General features: G+C 40.5%; 1 protein-coding gene across 1 annotated transcript in view; it reads right to left on the reverse strand.

Moving 5' to 3' along the window:
• LOC130205009 (astrotactin-2-like) overlaps window positions 1-18,921 on the reverse strand; it is a 249,438-nt gene that overhangs the window by 187,338 nt on the left and 43,179 nt on the right. Inside the window, exon 2 of the mRNA XM_056432100.1 lies at window positions 10,686-10,867. Coding sequence (XP_056288075.1) covers window positions 10,686-10,867 — 182 coding nt within the window. The remainder of the gene's footprint in view (window positions 1-10,685; window positions 10,868-18,921) is intronic.

Raw genomic sequence — 18,921 nt, forward strand, 5'->3', positions numbered from 1 at the left:
GTTTCTGAGATTTAGCTTAAATTATGCTAACATTAAAACATTTTTACTGTACCAAGGAAGAGTTTATAAAAATAAGAAATCCCCTACAATAGCAATCAAACAATTTTAATGTATCAATTAGGACATTTTTCAAAGTAAAAGTCCTAAATGTTAAAAAGAAATCTGTCATTTATTTCATGTTTGAGGTGCTTTATATATGTATTTCCTCATAGTCCTAGGCAATAATGCTACACAATAAATAGAATGCTTCAATCGACACCGTGATCGGTGATCGGTATTATCGGATCGGCAGGTACTGATTTCAGTGATCGGTGATCGGCACCAAAAACCTGATCGGTGCATCTCTACTAAAAATGAATCAACCCGGCTGAGCTACATAGGACCCAAAGAAGAAACCTGGAAATAGTAAATTAGTCATGTGTTCTCTTAACCCTCCTGTTACCTTTACATTTACTAACATATTTTACCCTCGGTGTCAATTTGACCCCAGCAATTAAAACCTCGAGAAAATTATTAGAATTAATATTGTTTCCCAAGTTTAAGTGTGAGGTACTTTATGTTTGTTTGTTGACTACCTAAATAGCCCTTTAAATATATGAAAAAGTTGATATTTCTTTTATGTTTGACACAGTGAAAAACAGCCTGGGTCAAATTGACCCCAAGGAACACCGACATTAAACATTGAATGGGGTCAAATTGACCCGAAAGGTAACAGGAGGGTTAACAGTTACGTCTTTCTTCTAGCTATAGGGCAAGTTTAAATGTTACCACAATGCTAACGTTGTCAGGGACATGCAAGGTAAAAAGTTTCAGGTGTGAGAACAAACTGTCTTTCAAAATGACCCCAATGACTTCCAGCAGGAAATATATACAGGAAACCGACATAACTTCACCCAGGACAGGGACAACAAAGCCCCCTCCAGCACATTTAGAGAGTCCCAGTGGATGACAGGGTCACCCCAATGTGACTGTATGTTGTAAAAAAAATATATATATTTAAAAAAGGAGAATGCTAACTGCTGTTCTTTATGTGAGCATCTAATAGCAAGTTGAATAATTTGCCAGTAAGTCACCAGACAAGGATTCTTCTTTTAAATGTATAGTGGTACTAGAAAACATAAATGGCCACATTAGTGACCGGGACGCCTGGAGGAGTATTACTGGGAGGAAAATCCTCTCTTGTGGTGCATTGTTATCGAACATTTGTGCTCGTTGTGGATTGTATAATGAACACCATGCAAGGAGGTCAGAGCAGTGGCATCGGCAGAATGACAGAAAACATGGACCTGAACATGGAGAGCGTTGGAGTTCTGTTCAGTAGCTGTTACAGACAAACCATGAAGGCAGTCACCATCCGAACTGTTCATCACTACAACGTCTCCTATCCTCCAACGGATGGTCGGGATGATGCAATACATTATGTGTGCTCCAATTTAGCATGCATGCAGTAGAGAGTTTATTCTTATATTAATCACAGTTGTATGCTCAGGTAACAAGGAAAATTAATTCAGCTCGTTTAACCCTCCTGTCGCCTTCGGGTCAATTTATGATCAATTCAATAATTAATGGTGTTCTTTGAGGTCAAACAAACAAATAGTAACTACCCTTAAACAGAAAACAATATTAATTCTAATAATTTTCTGGAAGTTTTTTAATAGCTGTCATAATGACCTCAAGGGAGGTAAAATATGTTAGTAAATATAAAGGTAACAGGATTGAATTCATTGAATGGTCATATTAATGACCGAAAGGGTTAAATAAGTGGTCGTCAGTGATGACCAGAAAAATATATTCCATTTGTTGTACAAAAAAATAAATAAAATATCATTAATTGTGGAACCTTTTTAATTAAAGGTTGATGTCTTTCTGTCCGTTTTCTTGTGTGGAATGAGTTCATATACAGCAGGGTGACTTTCAGAAGACATCGATTGTCAGAAAGGGTATGGAGAACACTGGGGATCCCCCTCAAAACAAATAAATGATCCCCGTGTATAGAAGGCAAGAGATTCTTCAGCGGTGTCCTTGGCAGCATTCACTTGGGTAGTAGCAGAGCTCGAGGAAAACAGCTGAGGGCCCTGGGTAGTGGTTGGTTGTTGCAGATTAAAAGCCTCTTCAATGTAGTGGGAACTTGAGAACAGTGCTCTGCGTCATCTCTTGGCGCCCTGTAGCCAAAGACAGCAACGTACACGTCTTCAAGGCTACGATGTGATGTTGGTTAAATGCCTGATACTTTACACGAACACACTATTTGCAAGTCTTTCACCGACTGGGCAGAGCAGGACACGGGCTTTGTTTGCCACATTGCTTTGTCAGCGAAGTGAAGTAAAGTGTTGTCCGTGGTTGGCAGCAGCGGAGGAGGGTCAAGGATAGAATGTCCCTTATGTTGACTGTGGTCAACTGTGTGACTGTGTGTGTGTATGACTACTGGACTCTGGACTCTGTAAGCGACTTCGGGTATTTAGAGAAGCGCTATATAAAATCGAAGGTTATTTATTATTATTATGTTCATGAAAGCTGAAATTGTAAGGTTCTGTTCTGTGTGTACTCTGTGTCTCCTCGGTGTCTACTGTGTCTTCTCTGTGTCTCTTCTGTCTCCTTGATTGCGTCATTCCCTGCACCTGCCCTAAGCCACTCTCATCTCGTTAATGTCTCATGTCGTACACCTGTTTCCATGTAGTGCACCCGTTTCCCCCCCTATATATTGTGCCACTCTTTCCCTTGTCTTTTGCTGGATTGTTGTCTTTTTTTCCGTCGTCCTGTCTGTCGTATCTGACCCTGCCTGCTTCGACCCTGAACCCCGATTCTCTGCCTGCCCCGTTTTGGACTTTGTTGTTGTTTTTGTGGAAACTTTTGACTCATTAAAGAGCATCTTTGTGTTAATCTACACTAAATTCTCAATTCCTCTGCGCATGAGCTCCTGCACCTTGCTACCTGTGGCATTAGCCCTGACAGAAATGTACATTGTAATACACAGAGTCCGAGAGACACCACTGTCCAATAGAACATATGGAAACAGATGGCCACACTTTGTTTTAGTGATGGCAATCGATGCACCAGGGTCTGAAACAGATGGATGTTCTTTTTGCATGTGACAACACAGCAAATGATAACCGTCATGTGTTTTAGACTTGAGGCACATCACTTTAAGTCCGGGTCAGATGGCGAACAGGTTTCTTTCAGCAGGAATAATAAATTAAGCACTGAAATGGCCCTAGTCACATCACAAATTCAAAGAAAATATGAACTAAAATTAAAATAGCATTACTCAAATAATCAACACAAGAAAAAACATTTGCAATCCTACAATCCTGGTGACAATAATAACTTCCCGCAGTGTGTTTTCATCAGGAATAAACATTAACATTAAGGATTCATCAATATTTACTGCCCTGAATTTGTGTCTACTTTGTGATCAAATTGAAAACTGCCTAACACCATTTGTACACACGATAATTTGAAGGAGGAACTATGTTCATTCAATCACAGTTCCTACCCAACACAACAAGGTCGGTGGATTGTCGGGAGTAAACAGGTCAAAGTTTCTGGAAAGAGACATTGCTGCTCAAATCTATTTTTTGTTTTGCTTTGAGCGTCACAGGCCAAGTTTCATTTAGTCCCAATATATTGGAGAGAAGGCAGACATCTCTAGGCTGATATCTCCAATCTAGACAGATAAATAAAAAGGAAGGCAATAGAAAGGAAAGAGAAATATATATTTTTATTAAGCCGGAGCCTCGATATATACCTCTTAAGCCTTTAATACAATGTGCAGGTAGAATGTAAGTTATATAGTCTGATCTAAAGCTTGTTGAGGAGCAATCAGCTCCCTAAGCAAACTTAATTTAAATCAGTAGATATTATTATAATCAAGAATATATCTCATATCATTTTTACTTAACTCTAGAAGCTTAATCATGTAAATCTCTTAAACATTGAATCGGGGCATATTGACCCGAAGGCGACAGGAGGGAGAAACATTGAATCGGGTCAAATTGACCCGAAGGCAACACAAGGGTTAAACTGCAAGCTACCAGAGATGTTATTAGCGTTGATCTTGTATTCATGGTTCATTAACAGACACGTGTAAAATCATCGAAACCAAAAAGGTGGCGCAAACAATAATAAGCTTGAAAGGAATTCAAACGGAACTGGCTCGGACATTAATGTAATCATTTTAAATGTCGTCACCTGCAGAAGCATTTCGGGTGCCTGTGCCGGGGCATTGTGAAAATTAATTAATGTATGTAGCCTCCGATTCCACCGGAGCTCCGGTTGACTCAAATGCTCGATGACCCAGCACACTGATGGTCATATATCACCAGTGACTGCTTAATTATAAAGGAAGTCATTTCAACCGTGTAGGGCGCACCATGATCTTCAGGCATATCCATCAGGACTGAGATAATAGTAGACCGCCCTTCACATTGTCAGAGTACAGGAATATGAAATGACAGTTATATTCTCCATTTTAAGACAGTATTGTAAAACATGAAATGCTTTCCATTCATTCATCTATATAGTCAATGAAACATGGCTAATTTCCACTTTGTGTTGTCCTATGGACAACCAGATCTAAGAAAATAATGACGTCCCCTAACGTGGCATATGAAAGGCTGTGAACTGTCAGCCTTTATTGCTTCTCATTTTGGTAAAATACTCCCCGTCCTCCCAGTGAACTCCAACATGTCCACTTCTTTGACAAATGTTGCACAGTGCCACACACAATATGACTGACTGCCTTTTCCTCTGAACTCCACATTCAAATTCCCACTGCATTATATCATTCACAGTACTGATGAGAAAGAAATGCAATTATATCTCACCTATAATTATATTTTTCTGTCACAAAAAACGCCTTATTTTATATTGCATCATGCATTGTGCACCATGGATTTTTTTTTCTGGCGTCGAGGTTGAATTGAGCGAGGAAAATTGCTTTTTTCTCTGTGATCTGTCACAGCTGTGGGGTGGGGGCTTTGTTTAAAAGCTGCATCTCCGGGGTCTGATCAACCCGCTGGTGTGACTCGGTTCTGGAAGCAAACGGTCTGGTATTCTTTTTTTTTTTGCCATTGTGTACGTCTACAGAGCTGTGGAAGTTCTTTCTGAAATGGTTGAAATTATATCAATCATCTTTACCCTGATAGTGCGAAGAGATCTATTATGCTCCGTGTGTGCGTGTGCATATGTGTGTGTGCGTCGGTTTTATGTGTCCTTCCTCCAATGTCCCCATTTTTGCAAATGTAGGATGACAAAAAACTAGCATCACAACTACCAGATTCGACGAGTCAACGAGTCTGCAGTAAGAAGGTGATCAGTGATCTCCAATAAAGTACTTCCCTCCTACTTACATATAGAATACTACCCTTCCGATGATTATTAATCACAGTTCAGCTCCAGCTAGAAAATCCCTTGAAAAAGATACAGATCAGAAAGAGCCAAGCAGAGAATTGAAGTGCAGTTTGATAAAAAGCCAGCTGCGAAAATAAAATCAGTGCAATAGTTGCTCAAGTGTGTGTGATCATTTTGACGGCACAGTGCAAATCAAATTATGTACTGCAAAAAGTGTAACTTCAGATCACCTCACAATCAAACAATTAAGCTGCTAAGTGAACTAAAACAATAACACACACGTATCCGATTCTTCTCGTTGTTCTTTTGAATGCAGTATATTAAGGAGGTGATAAATTATACAAATGCTACTTTTTTAACTGACAGTTGTATGTTCTGTGCATATGTGATCTCTCGCGAACAATGTTTTGCAGCATATTAAATCTAATCTAATTATTACAATTATATTAAAATAAATTGTCACTGTACAATAGCTCAACCGATGTGAGGATTTGGGTGATCGTGAAACATTTTGAGCACAAATTGTTACGTATTAGGCATCCGCATCTTCAAAAAGTAAACAAAAAGAAGACATCAAAGTGTACAATCATTTCCAATCAAGTCAACAGTGTTAGTGAACAGTTTTAAAGTGTCAAGTATCACTGTGAGGTTGCAGTCATCAATACATTTAACAGCTCTATATTTATAACGTAAGAGAAGATCACCATACTAACTACGATGTACAGAATGTTAATCACTGAAAGATATTTGAAATGCTTTTTTAATCAAGATTTTAAAGAAAGGAAAACAGACAAAACAGGCTTTGCATTAAGTTTATTAAAGGTGCAAGGACCCTGAAGAAATGACTTCCTTTAGGTCGTTAACATGTTGTTGTCAGCACCAACGTCTCCGAGCATTGCCAAGGCTGGTATGTTCAAGATTTTCAAGATTCAAGATGTTTTATTTGTCACATACACACACAGGGTGTGCAGTGAAATGAAAGTGGCAATGCTCAGCAGGAATGTGCAAGGGCAACAAGTACACACTTTACAAAAGGAAGTACAACCGGTCTTTGAATGACTTCCGTCGAAGATTTCACAGGAAGCCTTCCAATAAAAACACGGACATGATTAAGCACGAAGGAATTTTGCGACGGCTACTCAGACTTAGCTTTTACACGATGCAGAGTATTTCCGGAAATATGCAGCCGACGCGTTCGATAAATAAGAAGATATTCTTACGAAACAATACCCTCAAAAACAACCGCTTATCAGTGTGAGTCACTCCTTGTAAAACAATTCCATCTGGTAGCCTTGTCAGTCAGTTGTCATTTCAGCCCGGGATAAAACTGATACCTCAGGTCTCTGTCTGCTGCTGTCATACGGTGGCGAGACAGCAGAGGGGAAGGACAGCATAAAGCAGGGTGAGTTGGGAAAACGATTGTTTGATTGAGTGAGAAACTGACAGCTCAATGCTAGAAGAATAGAGCGCTCACACTTCTGTCTGGCCCAGAACTGACAGCATCAGACATTGTGATGTTCAGTCAAAGAGCCAGGAGACGCCTTGGGGCCATGAGACCAAACCAGCAGACCTTCGGTCCTGTTCCGACTGCCTCGATGTGCTTCCCCTCTTCTTTCACATTTTCTTTGAATGTAATATAATAGTGTCCAAGCCAACCCACACAAAAGAGATAAAGACATATAAAACCCTCTTTACAGCATCTATATTCAATATTTGTATATTACCAATGGACTACATATCTGCTTGTATGTTGGTTACATGGTCGCTGGTAGCAACAACCTCACAGATAATTATCATTCAATAAGGCAGTTCCCCTTAGCACTAGGAAACCAACAAATGACGTTGTAAAAAGGTATATTAATATTGTATTTAAAGCCCAAAACATGATCTAATGCAGGTATAAAGATATTTTTATATGCATAAAACCCATGAAACCCCATGTTCAAGACACAAGGACGTTTAGTGTCTTCTGAAAACAAGGCTTCAAATATGATGACACAAGAAAATACGTGGTTTGGTATTTGTTGCGCTGTCAAAAGTTGCTTGTGGAATTTTTTACCAATGGCAGCGCTACGGAGCAAAGTTGTGCTGAATCGTGGTTATGGGCCGAGGATGAGAGAATAGCAGCATGGAGGAAACAAGTTCAGCTGTGTCTAATTATAAAGATGTACGAGAGAAGGCTGAGCAGAGGACAGTGCGATGCAACCAAGAAAGAGAAAAAGAGGGGAGTTATGATAAAACATTATTAAAATACTTGTAATAATAATCAGAATTAATGAAGCAAAAAGCAAAAAATAACAACAACTATTGTCTCACAGTTTGTTCTGCTCTGGGTCTCAGGGGGTTTGGGCATTTCCCAGCATGCACTTGGCATTGGGTGGCAAGACAGGCTACCACTAGACTGGTGCCCTCTTGACAGGGGCTAACACACATAGACAAATGACCACATCCACACTCACATTATAGTCAATTTAGAAACACCAGTCCAACTGAGACAACAATAGAAGCAGTTCCTGGAAATAGAAACATATTTCTATTGTTGCTTTGGTGTATGTATGTAGTCATCCATATTAGCATACATGGAAAATATCCAAACAAATAAAATACAATGCATACTCCCTAACATAAAATCAGCCTACAGGACTGAATTGATTAAAAAAAAATGTGGAAAAAAAGGAGGATGGAAACATGTTGGTGTAACCTCAGGAGCAGGATAATATACACAATAGTTTATACCTGAGTAAAAGATATGTTCAAGGTCTTGTTCAAATGCTTAAGCAGTTATTAAAATCTATAAGAAAATTATAAATGTATTAAATTCTTCTTTGTACTCTTGGTGCTGCATTTTAGACCAGTTGTATCTTAAATGGCCTGTATACTGAATGCCCAGTGCAGAAAACAGTTTGAAGAACAGATAATGGTGTGAGTGTGTGTGCTTCAAAGTTGAACCGATATTAAATGCTAACAAAAATATGCAAAAGCTATTTGAAAATCTAAATTATGGTAAAAAAAGTTACAAAAGTAAAAAACATATTTTCAAAGGAAGGCCTTGTACTGTAAACAAGAACACCACATTACTTTATGATTAGCATTTTACTTGGAGGACATTTGACATTTTACAAAATAGAAAAAGATCAAATGAATGGCTACATTTAGCTTTCTTTTCAAAGTCAATATTCCTGTTATTAATTTCACCTTTGCGTCTCCAAGTAGTGATGGAGTCAACATGTCTGCTGTGTAAAAAGCCCATTAAATAAATCGTATTACTATTTCAAATGATTGAAAGCCAGGTGTATTTTTAACCGTGTCTGGAACAACAGATTTATGGATGCAGTGTCAATTTTGCCCTAATAATAATAATGCAACTAAATAATACACACAACAGTCTATGGCATCGTCATTATAGTGTTAGGCAAAGTTGTTTTGAAGCAGAAGGGGGTGGGGCCAGAGACCTGACCCATATGGTGCTCTACAAAAGAGTTCAGCCCCTTGCATCGCATTTTCCACAACCAATCAGTGTTGGAACAGTCACATAGAAACTGCCTTTTGTCTTTAATATTAAGCTATGCTGATCACACTTTAAAGACAACCTTTATGTTGGAGCTTATTCCCCCACCTACAAAATCTTTCCAACTTTCCTCGATGGATTTAGGGTGGGAATAACTGAATTCATCATAAGCTATTCGGGCGATGCTGCGAGCAACCTGGGAAATAGGGCCTGTTTAATAGGCCATGTAGGGATATGGGCGGAATATTTTGTTGTAATAGTTTAAAATAATAGTATTAAAATATTATTAGTAAAAAATAGTCAACATTATTCATTTTCCTCCCTCATTAAGCACAGCATCCATGGATGGATGCCCCGCCGAGACTTCTCCTTTACCGCTCATGCCTACGGCCGCCTCTGGGTGGGGCGGTGAGGGTAGAGAAGAGATACAGTAAGTGGCAACGGAACGGGTGCAAAAAACAGACTTCAGGTTGGAGGTTTGGGAGAAAGTGAAGTGGCGATCTGACAAGGTCAGAGACCGGGGGTGGAGGACAGTGCTGTAAAAACAGGTATTCATCAAGATGAGAGAATGCACTTAACAACCATGAAGATGAGATGATCTTACCGAATATATTTGTAGGAGAGAGAGAGAGAGAGAGAGAGAGAGAGAGAGAGAGAGAGAGAGAGAGAGAGAGAGAGAGAGAGAGAGAGAGAGAGAGAGAGAGAGAGAGGATGGTGGATTAAAGCACAAAATGTGGTGGAAGTGCAGAGGTTGGTCTTATCAATGATGTCCACAGGGAAGAGACCATTTCGGTGAGAGAGTGCTGCAGAACAAAACAGGTGTGAGGTGGGTTATCAGCTGCAATGGTGTGTGTGTGTGAGTGTGTGAGTGTGTTTTGTGTGTGTGCGTGCGTGTGTATGTTGGGAACTTCTGCTTCAGTAGATTTAGAGCAATAGTAAATCCCTATATGCCACAATCATAAAGCTGCATTATGGCGATGAGAAATCGACTGGAACACATACAAGAGTGCAGCAATGCATATTAAGACAACACTTCTAACCAGCGTTCTACTCCACCTGCTAACAGTTGGCAACACTTCAACATATTGATGCTCCTCCATACTCTGACAGCATCCCATCAGCAATAACTAATCAACCAAGAGGTGCAAAGCTGCTTGTGTATTGTGCGGCTGCAGCTCTGTTCTTACCAGACTGGTTTGACATTTGAAGATGTTCCCCTACGTCCACACTTATCTAAAGTGCATCATCACCTCGAGGCAACCGAGTTGACCCGTCTGCAAGTGTCGAGGCTCCGTTTAAACGTGCGTAACAGTCATTAGCTTTTAGAAGTTACCCTCTTTAAAAATATCCGCTTTACATATGTCCACTTAAACATCAGCGTGAAGAGAGTCAAGATCGGCGGTTTGATCCCCGGCTCCACTAGTCCACGTCGATGTGGCCTTGGGCGAGACACTAGACCCCGATTTCCACCTCGTAAAGGCTGTTCCTGTGAATCGGTATGAAGGGTTGCACCCCTGCCGTCAGGGTATGGATGGGTAAATGACGACAGTCTCAAGTAGAGTCCATTTACCACTTACTATAAAGCCGCAACAAAACACGGCACTCCTTTTTCAGTCAAACTGTTAGTCGTGCCACACCCAAAAGGATCTTCAGAAAGAAGAAGGCCCAAACAGCAGGAACCTCAGAGAGCACACGACACGATGGATGAACAAAAAGAGGGCGGTCACACTTCCCCGCAGAAGGTTGCCAACGGCGGTCCAACATCGGTTGCGACTCGGTGAACATTTACAACCACATTTCCCGTGAGACTTTGTTGTTTGTAACTTACCATCACCGAGATGTGCAGCATGTGTTCGTGCAGGCCGTGAGCCGGCTCCCGGGCCGTGGCTCGTGTTGTCTGGGCTAGAATCTCAGACTCGGTCATGGACACATGGAAGTACAGAGTCCCATTTTCCAACCACTGCTGCTTCCAGTGCACCTGGGAAATTTCTTCCCCTGTACCTGACATCTCTGCAGAGAACAAGGAGAGAGGAAAAAAGGATAACGTATCAGCCATCTGTTTGTTCAAGTCTGTTCTCCTAAGCTTGTCGTGTTACCGAAAAATAAAACATCTAAATAGCCTTTGAGCAATAAACCAACGTTACAATGTGACTGTTTGGTCATGCATTAGTATCCCAGAGCAGTGACTTAGCGCACATCTGAAAAGCTGGACGGAGTTCTTAAGCCTTCGTAATTGTGTGTGTTTGTGCAGCTGGCTCGGGAAGAGTTACTGCCAAGCCAGATGTGCCAGCATCGTGCAGCTGCTTTGATGAAATCTGTATGATGGTAACTTGTTCACCCATGGTATAAGTCCAAAAAGTTTCTAAATTTAAAAATCATAAATGAACAGAATCACACACGTTTTAAGCCATGCCAAACAATACAGCAGTTCTATTATTGACAAAATGAGATGAGAGAGGCCTATTCCTGCACAGTTGTTTACACTTGTTTTTCATCAGGGAAGAAACACTGACATAAAAACTCCACAAATGGGAAGACAATTGATTTATCATGCTCGATTGAATTCATGTCCAAAGCAGTTGTAGAAATGCTCTTTCACCATTCAATATACGCTGCTCGTCTGCATAAATCACAATACGTTCTGTACCAATACAAAACCATTTGCTCCAGGCCATTGCTGGCATTAAGTATCACACATCAAAAGGAAAACTGGAAACGTTTAAAAGCAAAAGGGGAGAGAACAATGTGCAACATAATAATAAATAAAAAAACCCTATTGCAATTTATGGAGCAATGAAAGAGGGAGATGGAGGAAAAAAAGGAAAAGAAGGGGGATCACCAGTTTATCTCGATATGGATCATGGCACAAGAATCTAATGCGATCAAGTGGGAGCGGTTGTTCAGTCGAGGAGTACTGAGAAGCCTCAGGCAGCCTCAGATTTCGAGTCTTGATACAGTGTTTGTCACGCGGCCGGGTGACAAGGGCAAAGACATCTGCTGACATCTCCCATCAGCGGCAGGTAGCAAATGACAAATGGCTTTCGGTGCAGGCGGTTATTAACCCGCTGACTCTGGGTCAGAGGACATGGATGGCCGGGGAGGGTTGTGTGCGCTATGCCCGGTAGTGCCCTGGGCCCTGAGGTGCAGTGAGGGAGCATGCAGAACAGACATCCCCTCAGAGAATGAGAGCTCGCCTAACGCACGGAGACGTGCACGATGCATTATAGACATCATATTATAATGCTCAATTAACTAGTCGGCAACAGAATAAAAAAGGGGAAATCGAAGCATGTTCAATGTAGAAATATTAGAAAAATTAACAGCTCTCTCCCCAAAACTAGGGAGCTAAAACTCAAATTATTAGCATAGTTTTAGCATAGTATAAAAACTGGAACTGCAAAGACAATGAGAGATGTTATCGATGACCGAGCACCCAGGAGAATGTTTAGAGTATTTGGGAACATGTATTTGTATTATAATTGATAACACTACGATGCAATAATGTTCATTTGAGTAATCAGCGTCCCATGCGTTGTCTATGGAGCTCATACAAGATGACATCAACATCAACATATTGGAATTTAGGTGGTGCTCATTTTTAAATATAGTCAACGCAAGGCTGTAATTATTACTTTAAAAAACTAAAACAAAAAAGCTATTTAGCCTATAAATGTCAGAAAATACTGAAAATGTCCTGCACCATGTCCAGGAACAGGAAGAAGCAGGAACCACTATTATTATTGTTCTTTTAATTAGATAAATGATATTGATATATTGCTGTCACGAGGTTTCTGACTATGGACTCATTAATTACTCAGCATTCGGACAATGCACACAATATCTTACCATATATTCTAATACACTCTCTGAATGAACACTTTTAAAATGCTGCTACTGTACGAGGTGTTCTATACTTTTGCTGACGACAGTTTATGGTAAAAACGTCGAAGCTTGTGAAATTCTTAAATCCCATAACTGCTGGCTATTCAACTCTTTATGTTTAATCTGTGGGCTGAAGATAACCTCCTTGACCTTTCACCTCGACAGCTGGGCCGACAGTGAGGTGCCTCCCGCCATCTGCTCCCGTTTTAAACAGAGCTCATCAAGCTCCTGTCAAACCTAGCGTGGAACTTTGCTCACGTGCTCTACGTGCATTCCAGATAGCTATAAATAATCTGGATTGTGCACACCATTGACACTCCGTTTGATCCAAATGAATAGTGATTTTCATAACAACAACTGAAACGCGAGTCGAGCAGTAATGCAGGATGGATGGACAGTAATAGAGTTTCAAGAGCCGGTACCTACCATGGCACAATTGTTATGTAGATGAGGAAGCTCGGTAAGCATGCTATTTAAAGACAAAAGGAGTGTGTGCATGCACGTGTGTTCTTGCCTTTTGTACTATGGGGCTTGTCATTGGGCACCTGGCCACACGTTACTGGGGGATATAGGTGTACTGCCTCAAGGTCTGCTAGTAATTCATTAAGAGGAACATTATTGATGTGTATGTGCACGACTGTGTATGGCTGACTCGTATGCTCCCAGCAAGGGTGTTAGCATCACAGTGTATCCCAAGGACAACACAAAAGAATGGCATCGTGAGAGCGAACATGTCATAGATTCGGGAGAAGCAATATGAACATTATGCATCACAGAGACATGGTGAGACAATGCCATTATTGCTGGCATAATATGCACCAAAAAAGAGGGACTGGCTTTGCGTAATAATTAGGGCTGTGAAACGATAAAAAAAATTAATCGGGTTAATCACAGGTTTTTGTGGATTAATCATGATTAATCACATATTACCGATATTCTCGGTATATTTTGTGAGAACATAGAGATTTATGACAAAAGACGGATATATACATTTATACATTCTTCTATACAATGGTGCTGCAACTCAGCAGTTATTTAGCAGTTTTCTTCCATATGGAACATTAATACATCTTCATCCTAAACAGAATGTTTAACCCTCCTGTTACCTTTCGGGTCAATTTGACCCCATTCAATGTTTAATGTCGGTGTTCTTTGGGGTCAATTTGACCCCAGGCTGTTTTTCACTGTGTCAAACATATAAGAAATATCAACTTTTTTATTTATTTAAAGGGATATTTAGGTAGTCAACAAACAAACATAAAGTACCTCACACTTAAACTTGGGAAGCAATATTAATTCTAATAATTTTCTGGAGGTTTTAATTGCTGGGGTCAAATTGACCCCGAGGGTAAAATATGTTAGTAAATGTAAAGGTAACAGGAGGGTTAAACAGAACATTTGTCTCTTGTTTGTCAACCATTAACTCCACCATGATACAATCTAAAGGCCTCTAGTCTTCCTTTAGCAGCTGCTGAGGCAAACTGACTGTGTGGGTTTTCTTCATGAACTGGGCCGTGATGAAAGGGACGGCGGGACACCGCTGCAAAGCTGAAACCTCACCGCCCGGACACGGACAGGTGGACAGATTAACAAGTGACTTATTTTTTGCTCGGTCCGATGCGCGCGCACGGAGCTCTGTGGCGCGCGAGACGGAGATCGATAAGTGTTAACGCAACGCGAAGAGACAGAAATGACATGCTGCTGTGTAGATACGATCAACAACAGACGTTTAGTTTAATAAAAGAACAAAGACGTGCTCTAGAGAACATGTCAGGGGGCGGGCCAATCTCTTTAATGTCATGCGATCTACCAACACTACGCCGCGATCGACTGGCAGGTCGCGATCGACGTGTTGAGACCCCTGATCTACAGGAAGTAAAAGTCGTAACAAGGTTTCCGTAGGTGAACCTGCGGAAGGATCATTACCGATGAACAGACCGTCTGCATGAGAGCGGACAGAGTTCAGATTGAAGTGGTGTATTGGAAGCTCATTTTGCAAGTGACTTTTTTTTCGTCCCGACGACCAACAACAGACGGATTGGAAGCTCATTCTGCGCATGCGTTAAATGCGTTAAAAAAAAAAAACTAGTTAAACCTGAAATTGAATTAACTGAGTTAACGCGTTATTTTTCACAGCACTAGTAATAATCCATTAATATGAACCTATAAGAGACCATACTGGCAATGAAAAAGTTACTTTAGAAAGATATCATTAGTAAACCTCCTGTATGCTCACTTTGAAGTTAATTGTGGAATAATGGCTACTGCTAAGAGCTAAACTATTTAAATTATATAAATAAAAACTGGCACATTTCAACTGTTGAAAACATTGGCTGCATGTTCCCATTGGTTAGGGACACACAACTCAAAATATGTTCCATTTAATCTTAAATTAATGTTCAGCCTGTATAACTTTAATTTCATACCAAAGGGAAGTGAATTGTAGCAAATGTTTGCATGGCATGAAGGTGAATGTAAATAAATGGTATGCTTTTGAAAATAGTTAAGTCATTTAGACATGCATATATAAAGTGCACATGATGTAATCCATCATCATGGACCTTCAAAGTAAAGCTAGTATAAATGCATTAGTTCAAAACTGGAGAACATAACATACTCTCATCCTCACAAAGTAATGCTGAATACTATGCACACTTTAAATATGTCTCCTTATTTTCCATCTTTTGGAAGTGAAGTGATGTTTTTTTTAATGTAGTTTCACTCGTACAATCACTGTTTCGTATTTCCTTTATAGTCGGCCATTTTGAGACAAGACTCATGTCAAGCCATGAACCTTTACACAGCTAAAAGAACTGGAAATAAAAGAACAAAACAAGAATTCGACATTGGGGCTTCTGCATTGATATAGATCAACAATGTTAAGGCAGTAGCGATTCATTTTCAATCAGTTATAGGAAGACTTCATGTTAAAACTGAGAGTGAAAAGCCGTAACGACATGTGAAAACCTTGGTTTGAGTCCCTTTTCACTTGGCACAGCATTTGCATAACTGTCTGAACAGAGATCGTGAAAGCTTGGCCCAAATCCTTGATAAAGCCTCTTTACTTAGTCCTCTCCGAAGCTACTTGCAATTCACGTGAAATCTATTGAACACTCAATGTCAGCAGAACTTTTAATACAAGAACCAGTGATCATTCAAGTGCTCACATCTCACTGTGTTTGTCTTTATCCCTTTTCTTCAAGCGGTCTATCTTCTGAAATCGTTCATCCTTCCTTCATCGTTTGCAAGGTTTGGCTCAAAGTGCTAAATTTGATTTGGAGTTTATCCTCTAGATCAGGAGTCGGGAACCTATGGCTCGCGAGCCACATATGGCTCTTCCGGTGACGGCATATGGCTCCCAGACAATTTTGAGTTAAAAAAAAAATAATCTCCGCCACCCTGTAATTTTCTCTATCGCGCCAGATTACAGCAGAAGTAATTTAAGGTCCCTTTTCTTAAAGAGCACATCTTTGTTCTTTTATTAAACTAAACGTCTGTTATTGATCGTATCTAACCAACAGCATGTCATTTCTGTCTCTACGTGTCGACGTTAACGTGTCTTCTCGGCTCTCCGACTCGCGCGCCGCAGAGCTCCGATGGGGCGGAGCAAAGAAAAAGTCACCTGCACCCCCCCCCCCCCCCCCCGTAGCATCATGCAGCACCAGAAGTCGCATTCAAATTATTTGTTAAAAATACTATATGGCTCTCAATTAAATATATTTAGAAATATTTGGCTTTTATGGCTCTCCCAGTCAAAAAGCTTCCTGACCCCTGCTCTAGATTTTACATTCTTTAAATGTGGCCTTGGGAAAAAGTGATTTCCACTTAGCAGAGTCGAGACTACCCTGAGGGCGTGATCACACCAGACGCTACTCAAACGCCTTGGCAAAAATCGCGACGGGCAAAACAACGCGGTCCGCCTGTGGAGCGGGCCTGCGTGCGAAACCGGGCGATAAAAGTTCATTCACAAAATGGATTCGAGCAGACGTGCTCGAATCAATTGTTTGACAACAATGGTTTTGCTAGCGTCGCGTTTTTGAGAGTCGCTTCTGGTGTGATCGAGCCCGAACCCTTCATAACTGGCATCCTAAATATATGCTGCACACCATGACACCCTACAGCAAACACATAAAAGACACAGGTCCTCACAAGCATCTGCATGTGTTCAGCATTTAATCCTGCAATTGAAAGAAATAAAATCAACGTTAAATCGTAAAATTATGGAATTTAACCGGCAGCAAGGGAACATCAGAGTAGTACCATACATCTGTTAGTGACTTGCTGTAATTTCTAAATCCAGTTTGCCACCTCTATCAAAACTAAATTACACTGCTAGCAGCTGCAAATTGCACTGAAACTAAACACAGGCCACCCCAATTAGCAAAGCATTGATGATAGAGCCCCATAAACTGTTCACACACACATATATATATATATATATATATATGTTCCACCACATCAGTAAACGACCAGAATTTATGTCATCTAGAAACAAATGTCGGAGCTGCTCAAGAACAATGGAAAATTCCCCATACTGTCTTTATCTTGATATGGGATATATATTTTCTGAATCACAACAGGAACTCATTTGAAGAGTTCAGCCCGCAGAGTCAAAATTGACTTCAGTGTCAACGGACCATCACAACAAACGTATTACCTGAATACAGCTGCAGTTCAATCCTCAATGCTCATATTTCTAGCGAGGGAGATGGAAGTAAGTGTTTGAAATGTACTGAAAACAATTCACTACCAATTATAGCACAATCAGGCTGTGTGTTGGTAGTGATAATCACTGACACGTTTGCTCTGCCTCTGCTCTTTTCTCACAGACAGCAGTCAGGGGTTAAAAAGCAGACAAATTCCCTTTGTTTGTATTGTCTATGGAGCTGGCTGAACATGGATGTGTCGCATACAAATAAATAGAGTCTTCTGCCCACCCACACATCAACACATGTTCCCTAAAGGTTGGCTCTCATCAGTTTAAAAGGTGATCATAGCCGTGTGGAGTCACTGATTGTGCAAGCCTGACAGCTCCGTGACAGTTTGTCAGCTGCTCGGCACAAACCTGTGTCATCAACATTTACTGTGATGAAAGCTGGCACCTGAAAGCAACTTTGCTGCCTGTCATTCCGTACATGGCAGAATGTGTCCGTCTTCCACCGAGAAGCCACAATCTCATTGCTCAGGCTGCATAGAGTATGGGATGGCAAATTAATATTAAATAATTCATGAGGGAATCAGAATGGATTCATCAGTTTCAAATGCCTCAGCCCAAAATTTAAGCAAGGCCAGAAAAGGAGGGGTGGGAGTACATGAAACGGAGAGACAAGCGGACAGAATAGAAAGACAAAGGAGTCATTATTCATCAAAGTGTTCAAGAAGATCAGCATAACTCCTCGACATTCAAATTCGGCCTCCAAACATTTCTGTCACGACGGCAAATGCCAAGTGTTTTCACTTTATACCCTCGGATGTCCACACGAACTGTTCGTCAGCAGGTAAAATAAACAGGTTGAAATAGCGCACAGTCGATTAGCCGCTAAATGGTCTTTATGTCATATCCTTCCATTCCCAGAATGCTAATTGTGCCATTACCATTTCAAAATGACCTGATGGCAGCTATGTAATATTTAGGAAAATACAGGATGAGCTTCAAAAAGGTATGCAGGGCTCCCCATTCCAATGTAACACCCATTCAACTAAAGGCCACCCGGATGTCTCATTACAAACACTAATGAAATAGCTGGCATTCACATAAAGACCAATGAAAATGAACCCAATTAAAAATGCATCAGGACTATTTTTTCAATCTCCAGGAAATGTAAAAGTGTTATCCACACAGGCCTCACACACTTTGGGATACTGCACAGAGGTGTATTTATTGGGTCGGAATTATAAGTCTAGCTTCCGTATTACATACTTTGGTCCATTCTGTTTTCTAACCATCAATGAGCCATACCTCAGTTCATTTAAGAGTTGAAAGGAGCTCACGTGTTATGTAATTGCAGTGGTATTCTTAGAATTTCATTAAAAGTGGAATTGTATTGTTTTGACATGCACAAATAAAAGAAAACACACAAGCTAACATTTGATCCCCATGAAGCTCAAGAAAACAAACAAAGTAATGAATGACATATTCCTGTATTAAAGTCAAATGAGAAACATTGAGCTAAATTTGTTGT

Source organism: Pseudoliparis swirei, chromosome 15, assembly GCF_029220125.1.
Source record: "Pseudoliparis swirei isolate HS2019 ecotype Mariana Trench chromosome 15, NWPU_hadal_v1, whole genome shotgun sequence".
Lineage (NCBI taxonomy): Eukaryota > Metazoa > Chordata > Actinopteri > Perciformes > Liparidae > Pseudoliparis > Pseudoliparis swirei.